We start from the raw sequence: 16,844 nt of genomic DNA on the forward strand, positions 1-16,844 counted from the left end.
AACAGTCAGTGACTGCTGACATCTCCCCAACTCTGCTGTCCTCACCACCCCAAGGAAGAGTACAAAGTAGCTGTGCCCCATGGCCACAGTGATATTCGAGCCATGGAGGCCAATCAGGCAGAGCCAAAACAAGCACCTGATTAGCTGGTTAATAATTCATAACAAAACAGACACACACCCAGAAATTCTCCTCACTCTATACTACCAGGAATTCAGACTTCTCTTTGTTTTAAATCTGGCTAAAAGGAGTATAGACTCCTTCAGGAATATTTACTGATCAGGACTGAACTTAAAATTCTAAAGGAATACACTTTGAGCCTCTGCACGTAGATGACAAAATCTAGTAATACGTGGCTTCTCTCTCTCTCAGTCTTGATTTCTCTGAAGACTAGCTTGGGGTAGGAGGGGCAACGTGTCCTTACAGGACATCCTGGGCAGAGATGCCTTCTGGCCTCACTACATGATACAGACATGAGCACTGTACTTCCAAAGTTGCTTTCAATAAAGCTGATACAAGATTTCTGTGCTTTAGAATAAATAGGAAATGCCCCATGGTGGAATTCCACACCAGCAAAATAGGCATTTCTAGTCTGCTTTCAGAAGGTGACCCTAGCCAGAGCGCTATTCAGCCTGCCACAGACAGAAGTCAAACCCAAGGCCAAAGGACTCCTCTGACCACATGTGGCTTTGTTAAGAAGGGTTACATTTCTCTTACTCCCTCAGAATGTTTTCCAGCCAATGGTTAGGAAAATAGATCGAAACCAACTTAGCCAACATTCACCATGAACCAGCCTTGGGCCAGGTCCTGGGAACTCAAAAGATGAAATGTCATAGTTACTACAGGCAGGAGTTCTAAGTCACAATTGTCTGATGGCTGTTCAAAAGGAGATGCCAGGGGAAGAATACCCAGGTACAGATTCTGTGAATCTGTACCACCTTTTTGGGTCAAACTCCTAGTGTTGTATGAAAGGTCTAGCATTTATTTGGGGTTACAATGCTTGTCCTGCCTTCCCCCATTACTCTGTAGCTGGATGAGGGTAGAGATCCTGTCTATCCATCACTTTTTAGCACACAGTAAATGCTAAACGAATAGCTGTTTGAAAAAGCAAGGGCAACACTACTCCAGGATCTGACTTCTGAGGACTGGACCCACCCTCCCAGGTGGAGGTGCAGGTCTGCACTCACAGCCTGACTCCCTGAGCCATCTACACACGCAGGCTGAGCCAGCAGAGCGCCTCTCATTCTACTAGCATGTCTTTTCCTGGGTTTCTATAGTTACAGCTAAAGTACATATGTGTGCTGTCACAAGAATTAATGATGATCCAGAAACAAACTAGGAGCCACACTGCATCTCTAACTAAAAAGTCATGCAGTAATCTCAGTGTCCCAACTCCCTGTGTCTTTTTGGTTAAGTACTAAGAGTCCCTAAGCACACTACACTCTTTGTGCTTCAAACTGGGAAAAAAGCTAGGGTCAGCCCTTAAGGTTTTCAGCAGCTGCATTAGGGAACAAAAATAAACAAAGGATAATAAACCTACCAATAACTTTAGGTCAGTTTCCTACGCAATGATATCTATTCTAAATGTCTTCCAGGTACCCTTTCCCATAATGAAAGCAAAAACACTCAGGAATCAGTTTGTTTCTAAACTCTCCTGGGTCTCTAATGACTCTCAAACTCCCAGAGGCTACTGAAAAAAAAAGTATGCTTTATCTCCCAAAACCACTGATGACTGAATGCAACTGCTTAAACTATGACTTTAGTTAAACAGGACCCATTGTTAGTGAAGTTGTCAGGAAATGGGAATGATATGTACTGTCATATTCTCCTATGGAGATTGCAAAAGTCACTTTCTTCACAGTGTAAAGCAACGGTTCTCAACCTGTGGGTCGCGACCCCAGCAGGGTCGCCTAAAGCCATCAGAAAATACATAATGTATATCAGGTATTTACATTCCAAATCATAACTGTAGCAAAATTATAGTTATGAAGTAGCCACCAAAATTATTTTTTGGTTTGGGGTCACCGCAACATGAGGAATTGTATTGCGGGGTCACAGCATTAGAAAGGTTGAGAACCACTGGTGTAAAGGGAGGCTTACTACACCCAGGCAGCAGACTGACAGAGCATTCTCTGAAGCCAATTCTAAGAGTCTTAGAAATGCTATTGAAAAAATTATGTCTGAGGCCTGACCAGATGGTGGCACAGTGAATAGATCATTGAGCTGGGACACTGAGGACCCAGGGTATTTTTTGTTTTTGTATTTTTCTGAAGTGAGAAGCGGGGAGGCAGACAGACTCCCACATGTGTCCAAATAGGATCCACCTGGCATACCCATTAGGCAATATTCTGTCCCTCTGGGGCATTGCTCCACTGTAATTGGAGCCATTCTAGCACCTGAGGCAGAGGCCATGGAGCCGTCCTCAGCACCTGGGCCAACTTTGCTCCAGTAGAGCCTTGGCTGCGGTAGGGGAAGAGAGAGATAGAGAGAAAGGAGAGAGGGAAGGATGGAGAAGTAGATGGGCGCTTCTCCTGTGTGCCCTGGCCGGGAATCAAACCTGGGACGTCCACATGCCAGGTCAACGCTCTACTGCTGAGCCAACCAGCCAGGGCCAAGGATCCAGGTTTAAAACCCCGAGCTCACCAGTTTGAGCACAAGCTTATCTGGCTTGAGTGTGGGGTCGCTGGCTTGAGCAAGGGGTCACTTGCTCTGCTGTAGCCCCCTGGGTCAAGGCACATATGACAAAGCAATCAATGAACAACTAAGGTATTGCAACAAAGAATTAATGCTTCTCATCTCTCTCCCTTCCTGTCTCTCTTGCTAAAAAAATAATTGGTGACTACTAATACTCAGTATTCTACTATGGTGAATCAGGCCCAGGTCCTTGTGCAGGGCTCAGCTCAGGAGACCCCAAGTTTAGGGTGGGTGGGGAGAGGAGGTGGAACAGCTGAGAGGAGCCTGCAGAAGAAATCTCACATGCGACACAACCCTGGGAGCATTTGGGAATCAGGAAGGAGAAGCTGGAAGTGCACATCAGAGTTGTACAGAATAACTATGCCCACTACTTCCACTTCTTTTTTTGTTCAAGGATATAACAAGAAAATAAGGGGGAAATATATGTACTAAACCATTTAAAACAAGTAGCTAATCCATGCTTGGTCAGGCCACAGACAGGTTTTGTGGGTAGTACCTACTTTTTCTCAGAGGACTTGGTCCACTGGGCTCAACAAGGCATCAGCAAAATATATGCAAAGGCAGCTGCTGCCGCTGCTGGGACGCCCCTCCCCACTGGGTGGGATGGAATGGGAATACAAGACCAGGTCCTCCACTACACTGAGAAATCCACCCCCTGCTCCGATCACCTGCTCGGAATGACCATATACTAACCTAATAATATTCAAGTTCTGAAACCACAGAGGAACATCTAGGACCCAGACAAAAACAAAATGATGCAACAAGAAGAAAACACATTGTGCAGCTGAAGCCGGTTATACCATTGGCACAGCCTGTCCTGACCCAGCAGATGTCCAATCAACAGAGAACCAGCATCTCCACAGCAGAGCTCCCCCTCCCACAAGAGGGCTGTGGCCAAAGGTTCCCATCACCAAAGTTTCTGCTGGCCAACGTTTTGGTATCAAATATCACTAATATTTAACTACACTCTGTAGACAGAGCATGACATCTGAGCTCAGGGTAAATAAAGGTACCTATTCATTGCCAGAGGAGTGCTGGGAATGGGCAGATTTGGAGTTATGTGACCACGGTTTTTATTGCTGTGGAAGATGTTTACATGACAGCACACTCTGTAATCTCGGTGAAGTGTTCTGGGTCAGAAATGCATAAAGCCTTCCAAACCACCTTTGTAAGGTGTTACAAGGAACTCTCACGTGGTGATGTGCCCAACGTGACAAGGCAAGTGGCAGAACCACGGATAGAACTCAGAAGAGCAGCTCTCTGAGACAAAGGGCTGCTATCTGGCAGGAAGCAATCCAATACTATCTAACACAGAAGCTGTGCTCTGGAGCAGTTACACTCGGCTGTTCCAAGCCCTCAGCTCTGCTGTTTCTACTGTGCTCTCTGGAGGCTCCATCAAGATACCCAAATGGAAACAACATGCTTCCGAGGGACCAAGAGAAAGACCACGTGCCACTGTGGCCTCTTACCAGTGCTTGTGTTGGTGACGCCATTCACTGTCCCATCCACGTCAGTCTCGTCTTCAGCATAGCTCAGGATCAGGCTGTGTTGCCGGCTTGTCAGTCTCCTGTGGGACGAGCAGTCATTGTCAAGTGTTTCCTCTGGAGAACAGCTCTTTAAAGGACCAGGCCGGGGCCAGTGTGGGAAACGTGGGACCCCAACCCAGGCAGAGTACACAACCTGACCCTAAGAAACAGGCCCTCAAACCTGCTTCTCTTCTTCTTTTTGAAATGAGAGAAGGGGAGATAGAGAAACAGACTCTCACATGTGCCCCGACAGGGATCCACCTGGCAACGCCTGTCTGGGGCTGATGCTCCAGTCAACAGAGCTATTTTAGTGTCTGAAGCTGACACTCAAACCAACTGAGCCACTGGCTACAAGAGACGGAGAGAGAAGGGGAGAGGGATAAGAAGAAAAGCAGATGGTCGCTTCTCATGTGTGCCCTGACTGGGGGTTGAACCCGGGATATCCACACAGTGGGTCAATGCTCTACCACTGAGCCAACTGGCCAGGGCCACCTCAAAGCTTCTATAAAGAAAACCTTCTAAAATACCTTATTGTTTTAAACAACTGTCACTGTGGCTGTGCTAAATAGTTTACGGGAGGGGGAAAGAAAGCTTTTATGCCTGACTGGGCAGTGGTGCAGTGGATAGAGTGTCGGACTGGGATGCGGAAGACCCAGGTTCGAGACCCCGAGGTTGCCAGCTTGAGCGAGGGCTCATCTGGTTTGAGCAAAAGCTCACCAGCTCGCCTGACCAGGCGGTGGTGCAGTGGATAGAGCATCGGACTGGGATGTGGAGGACCCAGGTTCAAGACCCCGAGGTTGCCAGCTTGAGCGTGGGTTCATCTGGTTTGAGTAAAAGCTCACCAGCTTGGACCCAAGGTCACTGGCAAGGGGTTACTCAATCTGCTGAAGGCCTGCAGTCAAGGCACATATGAGAACGCAGTCAATGAACAACTAAGGTGTCACAACGAAAAACGAACGATTGATGCTTCTCATCTCTCTCCATTCCTGTCTATCTGTCCCTATCTATCCCTCTGTCACTGTAAAAAAAAAAAGAAGCTTTTATAAGTGCATGTAAATGTGTGTGTTAGACAGAGAGAGAGTATGTATGTGTGTGTACGAAATTATTTAATTAAAAAAAGTGCTGACCCAGTTCTCCCAAAGAGTTGGCATGCCTGTTCTGGATGCCCACAGCACTCGGCTCAAACCTTCCTCCCCGAGGACACAGACAGCCTGTGCCATGAACCGGTATAGATCTGTCTCCCAACTGTGAGTACCCTGAGAGCAATATCAACAGCAGCAGCCCTGGCCAGGTAGCTCAGTTGGTAAGAGCATTGTCCCAAGATACCAAGGTTGCCAGTTCGATCCCCGGTCAGGGCCCATACGGAAAGCAGCCAATGAAAGCACTCTAAGTGGAGCAAAACAAGTGGATGTTTCCTTTTCTCTCTCTCTAAAATTAATCAATTGAAAATAAATACATAAATAAAAAAAAAGAAAGAAAATCAACAGCAGCAATAGCTAAGCATTCCCTATGTACTATTTATTTAATTCTCCTACTCAAGGAGGTGAACCTTTTTACATTATCTCCACTTTGCAGACGGAGAACTTGAGCAGGACACACTGACTTGAAGAAGTAACCTGCCTAGGCCTTATCACTTCCGGCGGCAGGCAGCGCCACAACGTGGCCGGGGGGTGTTGGTGGTGCTGAACCACCACACTGCCACACAGCACAGGACCTGGCAGGTAAAAAGCCCTCAGCTGGCCCCTGATCAATGGCGAAAGTGTGCAGGGGTCCAGCAGGCCTCACCGTGGCTAAGTGGGCGCTTACTTTGGAACTCTTATCTTGACGTGAATGTAGTGATCTCCGTAGCCGTAACTGTTAATCCGGGGGATGCCTTTCCCACTCATCCGTATCTTCTGGTCTGCCTGGATCCCAGGGGGGATCTACAAGAAAAGGAAACCTGTGGTTTTCCTTGGTCCCCAGTTTCCCATCCAGGTTTCTAGAGAGAGCCCGCCAACAACCACATGGAAACGGGCTAAGCTGGGGTCCACCCTGAGCACAGCCTGGAACGAGAATGCAGAGGCAGGTGGTTGGGGAGGTGGGCCAAGGAAGGGAGCATGGAGAGCCAAATCGAAAAAGAGGCCAAGTCAGCACAGGGCCGTGTTGCTGAGGCTGCTCCCTGGCCCAGCAGAGGAGGGGATGTGACTCAGAAATTGCTACCCCGAGTGATGACACACTCAAGGCCCACAATCTGTGACTCAAACCCAAGAAATGGACAGACATTCCTCCTGCCTCCCCCAAATCTCATCTCCTCTGAATCCACAACATGTTGGTTGTTTACAGGTTCTAATAATTTGTTAGCCATTTTCCATTTCAGGAAAGACAAAAAAACAGCTATGAAGTAGGAGGGTGGCAGACAATCTTGCCTCTTACCGTCACATTAATTGTCTCATACAGGCCCTGGGCTCTGGCTGTCCCCCCAAGTATAGCCTGAGCTATAGAGATAAAGAGGTCGGAGTGGATGTCTGCACCGTCCCTCCGGAACACAGGGCTTTTCTGCACCTAGGGCCAAACACAAAAGATGAGCATATGCATTGAGAAGTCCTCCTGGAGACTGGACAGCAGCCCCATGTCTCAGCAGCCCGAGCTCCGGGCCGTCCCGCCACACTGCTTCTGTGCTTGGTTGGAGCGCAGCACCGAGGGAGAGGGAGACACTGCACCAGGGTACATGCCAGTCACTTCTCTGCTGCAATGCAAGAGCACTTACATCTCCTCAGGCTCAGACCAAGTCATTCAATTGTGAACAGAAATAAAGTAAAATTGGCTTTTTGAACATTAAAAAAAAAATCTTACTTTACAAGAAGCTAAAGAGGAATACAGACTAATAATCTACAAAGACAAAAATGGTTTTCCAAATGGTCATTTGGCACAAACTACCTTCAAGACAGACTGACAACACCAGAATTTTATAAGCACTGTCATCTCAGACATTTATTGCCTTCCAGTGATTTCTTCTCTCAATTTTTCCTTCTCTATTATTAGAGAAAATTAGTTTATTCTCTCTAATAATAGAGAATAGAATTTGAAACAGAACCAGAATCCTCTACCAAACTTTTCTCATTAAGTGGCTTCTAGCTTGCTGTGCTTATCTTTCATTTCTCAGTCTAGAAAATCCATCCTTTATTTTTGTCTGTTTTAAATTATGAAATATTTCACATGTATATAAACTGAAAAGTAAATAATATCACGCTATAAATCAGATGTTATGAATGCAGGTGAAATCTCTTTGCTTCTCCTCACCCCTCCGAGTTAACTGCATTGCTGAATTTAGTATTTATCATTTGTACAAGCATCTTTTTTCTTTTACTACATATTTACATGTCCTTAGGTAAAAAATAACATCATCTCGCGTGGTTTACAAGTTTATACAGACAATCTTCCCTGCATTCTCTTGCATCCTCTTTGTAACTGGGAAGTCTCGTTGCCCGTGTGGTCCAGTTCCTTCCTTCTGACTGCTCCGCTGTCCTCTGTGACCACAGTGCAGCTCACCCCGCCCTTCTCTTCTCCAAGGACAGCAGGCTGTTGTCTGTGTCTCACTGCTATGAATAAGACTGTCACACACCGCTGTGCCTCTGTCTGCTGCACCTGTGTGGGTTGTTCTCCGGTATATTTCTAGTGAAATGGCCAGTAGAAGCCACTGTCTCCTTTAAGGGTTCCCTAATCTCAGAAAACCAGGTTTGCCCTCGTATATAGCAGGTAAAACTGTAACTTTGGCATTGTCCCTACCATCAATTTGACATGTAAATAAAAACATGGAGTTGTTTTTTGTATTTTATGCCTTTTGTTTCCAACTTATAAACACCTTGAAGCAACTTGGTTCTCTCCACACCCAGCACAAAAGCTTAACAGTAACACATTTAGTAACCGCACCAAGGTGACCACTGATCCGCTTGGAAACACGATGGCAGGACATACTTCATGAAGCCCCACCTCTCTCCAGAAGTCTCAGTCACACTTCTCTAAGCAGGCAAAGCCCCAACAAAGGTTGTGCAAGCAGAGCACCTACCCTGAACGTGATGAAAATTTCTCTTTTTCCTACAGGCATCCTCACAGTCTGGCCATCCTCAACTCCTGTCAGAAAAAAAATGTTCAGAAGAGAACGATTACTTGGAGATCTCTCAAGGCATTTTCTACCCTGGATCCAAGCTACCGAATTCCTTACTCATTCCTGTTTCTTATTAATGAGGAACACCACTGTTGTCCAATATGGCAACAAGTATGACTTTTCAAAGGTGTGCCGTATAATAACTTATAATTAAACAAGAGTGCCTTCTATTCATTAATTAAAGTTTGCTGAATACCTACCTGCCTTATGCCAGGTCCATGCAGTACTCAGGCATGTCCAGTCCAGTAGTGGAGACAAATATTAATCAAATAACAACACTAATAATGTCATTATAAACAGAGCCATGTTTTCAGAAGGAAAGTCAGTCCAGACTAAGCACATTCAGACTAAGGTCCATCTAAGGAACAGGAAGAATTCCAGGAGCTTCCCTGAGGAAGCCCGTAAGAAGAGTTAGCTGCTGAAAAGATGGTGGAAAGCAAATTTCAGACGCAGGGAACAGTATACGCAAAGGCTGTTCTGGGAGGCATTACATCCCATTCAAGGAGCTATAGGTAAGCAAAGAAGGTACAGAGCAGGCAACAAGGGGAATGCTAATAAGAGGGGAGGCTGGAGAGACCAGCGGGGGCCGATAAGAAGCCATTTTTGGCCCCTGAAAGTCACTGCAGGGTCTTTAATAGGGTGAGTAACGTGCCCTGTGGAAAGAGCATCCTGGGAACAAGAGCCAGTTGGGGAGAAGTCACAGGTTGCCCCAGTGTCCAGGAGGAGGGGTGGTGGGTGGTACAGACTGGGCCGGCAGTGAGAACGCTGGCCTTGCAGACTAAATACGGAGATGATGGAGGAGCGCCTTCACTACGCATTGGGAAGGGTGGGCATAGTCAAGTCCCTTCTTCCCAAAGTGACACATAAATGCAGATTTTAAGAATAACTAGTGCAAAGAGAAAAATGCAAGGAGATTCTAATGCCCCTTCCGTCCAGGGCTCCAGGCTCACAAGAAAACAATGTCTCAGCTCTCAGTCCCACGTGTAGAGGAGTCCAGAACCCACCTGCAGGCACAGGAATAACCACTTTCTTCTGCTGCTTGGCTTGTCCGGACCCCCTGCACACCACACAGGGGGACGTGATGATAGTGCCTCGGCCACCACACCTCCGACACGTGGAGCGCATTACAAAAGGGCCTGTATTTATGGTTTCCTGATAAAATAAGAGAAGGAAAATGGAACCTTAAGTACACAAGGAAATTCTGACAGCCAAGGTTTTGGGACCACATGTGCACAACATAAATGTTCCATTAAAGACTCATGTTCCGTGTGCATACACACTAAAACACAGTGCCTGAGGAGCACAGGTACACAGGCTCAAATGCTTCATCTGACCTTCTAGAAGTGACTTCTGATTCCAAATCACCAAGGTGACTGACTACATGACACTGAAAAGTGAGATGCTGTCTCTATAGAAGGGCCTAAAACCCTGGGTGCTGAGCAAATACATTTTAAAGAGTGCCCCCCCCCCCAATCGCAGAAGCAATAGCTGGGAAAACAAGAAAATAAAGAGCAAAGTGACAACTGGATGCAATCCCCCACCCAGAGCTGCAGTCTGTCACCAAGCCTGCTATTTTGCCCACTCCAAGGGAGCAGCAGCACCGGCCTCTCTGACCCCCTGACCCCTTAGGGCCACACAGGGACAAAGGACTGGGCTGATTTTACCAAGCACTTTTCATCAGTGTAGTTTTCCATTATATGGGTGCACCAGGATTTTGTGGACAACTCACTGTTGATGGTCACCAAGGTCGTCCAGTCCTTTACTAGTACACACAAGGCTGCAAGGGAACCCTCTACATGTGCTATTTTACAAGCGTGATCTGTAGGATACAATCCCATAAAGAGATGTACACATAAAATCTTAATAGCTACTGCAGCTTCCATTTCCAAAAGCCAGATTGATTTCCACTTCTATTAGGGCACATGAATGCTCATGTCCCACAGGCTTGTCAGCATCGGCTGTACCAATCTTTGAAATGTATGCCAATCTGGAGGGTGAATCAAAGGTATATTTTTGTTTCCACTTGCCTTTCCCTGCCTGGTAGTGAGAAATGTTTCCTGGTCACTTGCATTTCGTCTTCTATTCATCCAGTCCAGTTTGTCTAATGAGCTGCCGGTCTTTTCTCATTATTCTAAAGGAGCCTTTTACCTATTCTATTAACCCTTTAGCAAACATGTTGCAAATGTTTTTCCCAGTCTCAAACATTACATTTTTAGAGAAATATACTTCAGCTTATTATCTTAACTCGGATGTTCACTTTAGAAATGTTTAAAAATATTCACAGCAATTCAGGGCCTTGGAGAAAAAAAACCTTAGAAATGAGAGGGAGATGGGAACAATCACTAAAAAATATCTAAGTATCTGTAACAAGTGGCAGCAACTCAGCTCACGGAACTGCAGCCCCAGGAGTCCACATCCTTTCCAAAAGTGCTCTCTCTTAGAGGAATGCCAGCTCACCACAACTTTATTAATTTCAAAGGGAAAATTATTCTATTAAATAATTTTTCCCCACTGACTGGAGAGAGAGAGAGAGAGAGAGAGAGAGAGAGAGAGAGAGAGAAGCATCTACTTATTGTTTCACTTAGTTCCAATTAATTATGTATTCATTGATTGCTTCTCTATGTGCCCTGACCAGGGATCAAACCTGTGACCTTGGTGACACTGTATAACCCGGCCAGAGCCCAAAGAGAAAATAATTTTATATGAAGAAACCTAGTAGATACTACCTTTACATTACTACTAACTGATCATGATCAAATGTAAAATCATCACTAATGGAACAGACAGACACTTCATGACTCTTGACATGATCCACTGAAAAGGGTACTAGATATCTGAGATATGAACTCAAAATGAGGGAGAGTCTACAAAATAGCTAGCTTATAATCCTAAAAAAATGTCATGGATACAAAAGAAAAAGAAAAGCTGAGAAACTATTCCAGATTAAAGGAGACAAAATAGATGACAAGCAAGTGCTATATAAGATCCCAGTTTAAATCCTGGACCAAGAAAAAAGGCATTGTAAGGATAATTGAATTAAATTAAGTACAGATAATGGTAATGTATCAACAGACTCCTGCATGCGCCCGACCAGGATCTACCAGGCATGCCCACCAGGGAGCAATGCTCTGCCCACCTGGGGCGTTGCTCTGTTGCAACTGGAGCCATTCTACAGCCTGAGGCGGAGGCCATGGAGCTGTCCTCAGCACCCAGGCTAACTTTGCTCCAATGGAGCCTTGGCTGTGGGAGGGGAAGAGAGAGTGAGAAGGGGGGGGAGGGAGAAGCAGATGGGCACTTCTCCTGTGTGCCCTGGCCGGGAATCAAACCCAGGACTTCCACATGCCAGGCTGACACTCTACCACTGAGCCAACCAGCCAGGACCAACATTAAATTTCTTGATTTTGACAACTATACTGTGGTTCTTGTTCTTAGAAAACACAGCGAAGTACGAAGAAATAAAGAGAGAGAATGTTTGCACCTGCCTCTCAAATGGTTGGGAAAACATGGGTACATGTGCATACAAACAGAACACACACACATACACACACACACACACACACACACACGGGGAGATGAAGGGGGAGGGGAAGGAACGAGCACACCCAAACTGACAAAGCAAACAGGACAAAATGTTAACAACTAGTGAAGCTGGGTAAAAGGAATAAGGGAGTGGTTCTTTATACTGTTCTATAAGTTTAAATTATATCAACAGGTACCAAAAACAAAAAATGATTAGACTTCCAGCAAAGTGAAGTGTCCCCCAACCACCCCCCCAGCTGATTTCAAATTACTAAAATATCCCAAAGTATATTTTTAGAGAAGGCAGCTAAGTCTCCTTGTTCTGTCTGTATTGCTGACCAAGACAGAGCACTCCTGGAGAAATACAAAAGGTTCTAGATAAAATAGTCCACCTACTTATGAATTCTCAAAGCCCTAGGTACTGCTGAAAGAAATATCCAAGGAAGTACAGGAGAAAAGGAATGGCGGGGAGAAGCATTAGGGTGGCATGAGGTGGGAGTCCCCTAGGAAGGTGGGGGGTAGGGTGGGGAGGGGGCAGGAGTGGAGGGAGGCGACTCCAACTTGCTCTTACCATGCCAGAGCCACCGCAGTAGTGGCAGTGCTGCAACTTGGTGCCAGGCTCATTCCCCTTGCCATCGCACCGCTCACAGGTATCAGTGATGTTCACAGTGAACTCCTTGTTGACACCCTTGGCAGCTTGATTGAATGTCAAATCCATGATGTACTAAAGAAATCAATGGATGGCCTGTCATCTTTCTGAAAGCAGGGGAGGGCACCAGCCAGCGGATTGTAGTTACTTTATTATTTTATTTTTAAAAATTTATTTATTGATTTTAGAGAGAGAGGAAAAGAGCAACATTGATTTGTTGTTTCACGTATTTATGCAATTATTAGTTGACAATCATTGGTTGCTTCTTTATTATTATTTATTTTTTAGAGAAAGAAGAGATAGAGAATGAAAGAGAGGGAGAGAGAAAAAGAGGGGAGAAACAGGACGCATCAACTCATAGTTGTTGCTTCCTGCATGTGCCTTGACCAGGAAATTCGAGCTGGTAACCTCAGTGCTCCAAGTCAATGTTTTACCCACTGTGCCACCACAGGTCAGGCCACTGGTTGACTCTTGTAGGTGCCCTGACTAGATACTGAAACCAGCAACCTTGGTGTATCCAGACGATGCTCTCTAACCAACTGAGCTACGTGGTTAGGGCATGCAGTTACTTTAATTTTAAAGACTTTATTTTTTAGAGCAGTTTGGTTTATAACAAAATTTAGAGGAAGGTACAGAAATTTTCCACATACCCCTTCCCCCTACCCATGTACAGCCTCTCCCATCATTATTACTCACTAAAGTGGTACATTTTTACAATATCAAGAATAAACCAACACTGACACATCATAATTATCCAAAGCCCACAATTTGCATTAGGGTTCACTCTTGGTGTTGTACATTCTGAATCTCGACAAATGCTTAATGACATGTATACATCATTATAAAAATCACAGAGTATTTTCTTTTCTTTTTTGATTTTGAGAGAAAAGGGAGAAGGAGAAGGAGAAAGAGAAAGAGAGGAGAAAGACAAGCATCAATTCATAGCTGCTTCACTTCAGCTGTTCATTGCTTGCTTCTCATACGTGCCTTGACAAGGGGGTGCTCAAGGCGAGCCAGTGACCCCTTGCTCAAGCCAGCGACCTTAGAATCATGTTGATGATTCCACTTTCAAACCAGCGACTCTGAGCTGAAGCTGCCCAGTGACCTCAGGGCTTTGAACCTGGGACCTCAGTGTTCTAGGTCTATGGTCTTATCCACTGTGCCACCAACCACTGGACAGACCACAGAGTATTTTCACTGCCTGAAAAATCCTCTGTGCTCTGCCTATTCATCTCTACCCGCCCTAGTTCCTTTACTTTTTTTTTTTTTTTTTTTTTCATTTTTCTGAAGCTGGAAACAGGGAGAGGCAGTCAGACAGACTCCCGCATGCGCCCGACCGGGATCCACCCGGCACGCCCACCAGGGGCGACGCTCTGCCCACCAGGGGGCGATGCTCTGCCCATCCTGGGCGTCGCCATGTTGCGACCAGAGCCACTCTAGCGCCTGGGGCAGAGGCCACAGAGCCATCCCCAGCGCCCGGGCCATCTTTGCTCCAATGGAGCCTTGGCTGCGGGAGGGGAAGAGAGAGACAGAGAGGAAAGTGCGGCGGAGGGGTGGAGAAGCAAATAGGCGCTTCTCCTGTGTGCCCTGGCCGGGAATCGAACCCGGGTCCTCCGCACGCTAGGCTGACGCTCTACCGCTGAGCCAACCGGCCAGGGCGTTCCTTTACTTTTTAACTGCTTTACTTACCTGTACTCTGCCAAGTAAAAGTAAATGAGACTCAATTGTTCATGCTCTGCTCCTTAGCATTTTTAGAGGTAATGTTTAGGTAAAAATGTACTTTTCAACAAACTGTTCACAGATAATCCAAGTATACAGTCCTTACAAACAGCTCAAAAAACCCAAAATCATAACACAAATTATAACCATTCCTCCTCTCTCTTCAACTCTGGTAACGTCTAATTAGGGCAAAAATATGGAAGAAGTCTAGATTGAGCTCTCTTGGAATGATGTAGCAGCTCTACAAAAAACACACACTAATAAAAAAAAACAAAAAACCACACACACTAGTAAAGGACTCTGAGAGCCTTAGATGCTGCTTGGTTAAGCAGCAAGTAAGACTCAAGTCAAAATGTATGTACATATTATTACCTATATGATTTTTCAAATTTTGGAATTCTTACCAAAATGGCTGCCTTTGGGTTTAAGCTACTTTGCCTTTTTCTTTGAGAAACAGAAATTAATAAAATCTGTTTGCATCATACTTAGCAGCTAAAATTTGAATGGTTCTTCAAAATGAGCTTACCTCCTGAGGCTGATTGAATATAGTCTGGAAATCTCCAAAAGAAGATGATGAGAACTCTCCAAAAATCTTCCTGAAGAGCTCCTCTGGGTCGACAGTAGGGCCCCCTTTCCAGTAGCTCTGCCTGGAGCCGCCAGCCCCAGGGTCAAAGCCAGCAGAGCCGTAGGTGTCATACTGCTTCCTCTTCACTTCATCACTCAGCACCTTCCACAAAAGACATAGGTCAGGCGCTCCCAGATCTCTCGAAGCCCAGGGACACAGACACCAAGTACTGATAATGGTACTGTATTAACATTAAATGTTCCAGTTCTGACAACTGAACCGTAGTTATGGGAAAGAATGTGAACTCTGGAATTGTTCAGTAGTTGTTTCATATATGTTCCGTCCCTCTGATTACATTTTAAATTCCTCCGGGACAGTGGCGGTCCTCCACTTTTACAAGATCCACCATCCCCACCAGACAGCGACGCCCTCTGGGGGGAGGGATCAAACAGGTGTGGAATTCATCCAAAAAGGTGTTCCCAGACCCAGAGACAAGTCCAAGCTCTGTTAATAGAGATTGGATCCTATTTCTCATTGAGATTACTAGTAAGATCTAGAATGAGACCCGAGTATCTCTTTTTTCTTTAACCAGGTGATCTGGTGTGGGGACACAGCCTTCATACTAGACCTCATGACACATCAGGTTGCCCGTGCAACACACTCTGATATGCATGCAGCTGAGTGACAGTGAGTGCACACATCGGTGGGTCACATTACCTCATAGGCTTCTGCCAGCTGGGAAAACTTCTCCTTGGCTTTGGGATCATCCTTATTTGTGTCTGGGTGATATTTCTTGGCAAGCTATGGGAAGAAATGAAAAATTACGATGGACACAAAATAATTACTAAAACTGAACCTCAAACACCTGTAACAATTTCACCTTTATAGCAGTTGTCTAAGACTTTACAAACAATAGCAATTCTTAAAACAAGGTTTAAGACATTAAAACAAACCATCTCTCCATCTCTTCAAATCTGAAGTATGTACATTTTTCAATCACAACAAATCTCTATCAAAAATAACAATTCTTGGCCCTGGCCGGTTGGCTCAGCGGTAGAGCGTTGGCCTGGCGTGTGGGGGACCCGGGTTCGATTTCCGGCCAGGGCACATAGGAGAAGCGCCCATTTGCTTCTCCACCCCCACCCTCTCCTTCCTCTCTATCTCTCTCTTCCCCTCCCGCAGCCAAGGCTCCATTGGAGCAAAGATGGCCCGGGCGCTGGGGATGGCTCCTTGGCCTCTGCCCCAGGCGCTAGAGTGGCTCTGGTCACGGCAGAGCGATGCCCCAGAGGGGCAGAGCATCGCCCCCTGGTGGGCAGAGCGTTGCCCCTGGTGGGCATGCCGGGTGGATCCCGGTCGGGCGCATGCGGGAGTCTGTCTGACTGTCTCTCCCCGTTTACAGCTTCAGAAAAATACAAAAACCCCCCCCCAAAAAACAAAACAAAAAAACAATTCTTTAGAATTTGGCACCTTTGTAAAAGATGCAAAATAGTGTATCTGGTGCACTTTATATAAAGAGAGGAAAATAACTGTATAGATATATATTTTTGGAAGAACAATAAACTGGTAACACAGGCTGTTATAGAAGGAATATGGATGAACAGAAAAGACGAAGACTTTTCTTTGTATACTCCCTTGTACTTTATGAATTTATTACTATTCAAAACATAAATTTAAATACTAAAAACAAAACTAAATTTTACTTGGTTGTGCAAAGCACACAGGTGTACAGCAGCTCTAAAAAGAAGGTTACCTCTGGCTGCGCTGAGTGTTACTGTGTGGTTTGTATATATGTCCATTCACCGTTGATTTCTGCGACTCCTATGCCTTCTAAGTCTGGATTACCACAGGTCCCTTAAGTGAGGGCAAGGAGGTGACCAGAAACAGAATCCTAAAGGTGAGAGTGACTTACTTGGGTGGCCTTCTGGTGCAGTCACTGGTAGCAGTGGGCTGCTTAATATGCTTCTGAAGATGCTGGTCCTCACACCAGCAAATGGAAGCATGTCAGAGGCTGCGGGCTAAGCCCTGAAGGG

General features: G+C 45.7%; 1 protein-coding gene across 2 annotated transcripts in view; it reads right to left on the bottom strand.

Annotated features, from left to right (window-relative positions):
* Window positions 1-16,844, bottom strand: part of DNAJA3 (DnaJ heat shock protein family (Hsp40) member A3) — a 33,566-nt gene that overhangs the window by 4,457 nt on the left and 12,265 nt on the right. For both annotated transcript variants that reach the window (XM_066382693.1, XM_066382694.1), the window contains exons 3-10: window positions 15,532-15,615; window positions 14,776-14,976; window positions 12,453-12,605; window positions 9,367-9,514; window positions 8,264-8,328; window positions 6,631-6,759; window positions 6,025-6,140; window positions 4,162-4,259 (exon numbers count right to left, since the gene is read on the bottom strand). In XM_066382693.1, coding sequence (XP_066238790.1) covers window positions 4,162-4,259; window positions 6,025-6,140; window positions 6,631-6,759; window positions 8,264-8,328; window positions 9,367-9,514; window positions 12,453-12,605; window positions 14,776-14,976; window positions 15,532-15,615 — 994 coding nt within the window. The remainder of the gene's footprint in view (window positions 1-4,161; window positions 4,260-6,024; window positions 6,141-6,630; window positions 6,760-8,263; window positions 8,329-9,366; window positions 9,515-12,452; window positions 12,606-14,775; window positions 14,977-15,531; window positions 15,616-16,844) is intronic.

Source organism: Saccopteryx leptura, chromosome 4 (assembly GCF_036850995.1).
Source record: "Saccopteryx leptura isolate mSacLep1 chromosome 4, mSacLep1_pri_phased_curated, whole genome shotgun sequence".
In the NCBI taxonomy this organism is placed as follows: domain Eukaryota; kingdom Metazoa; phylum Chordata; class Mammalia; order Chiroptera; family Emballonuridae; genus Saccopteryx; species Saccopteryx leptura.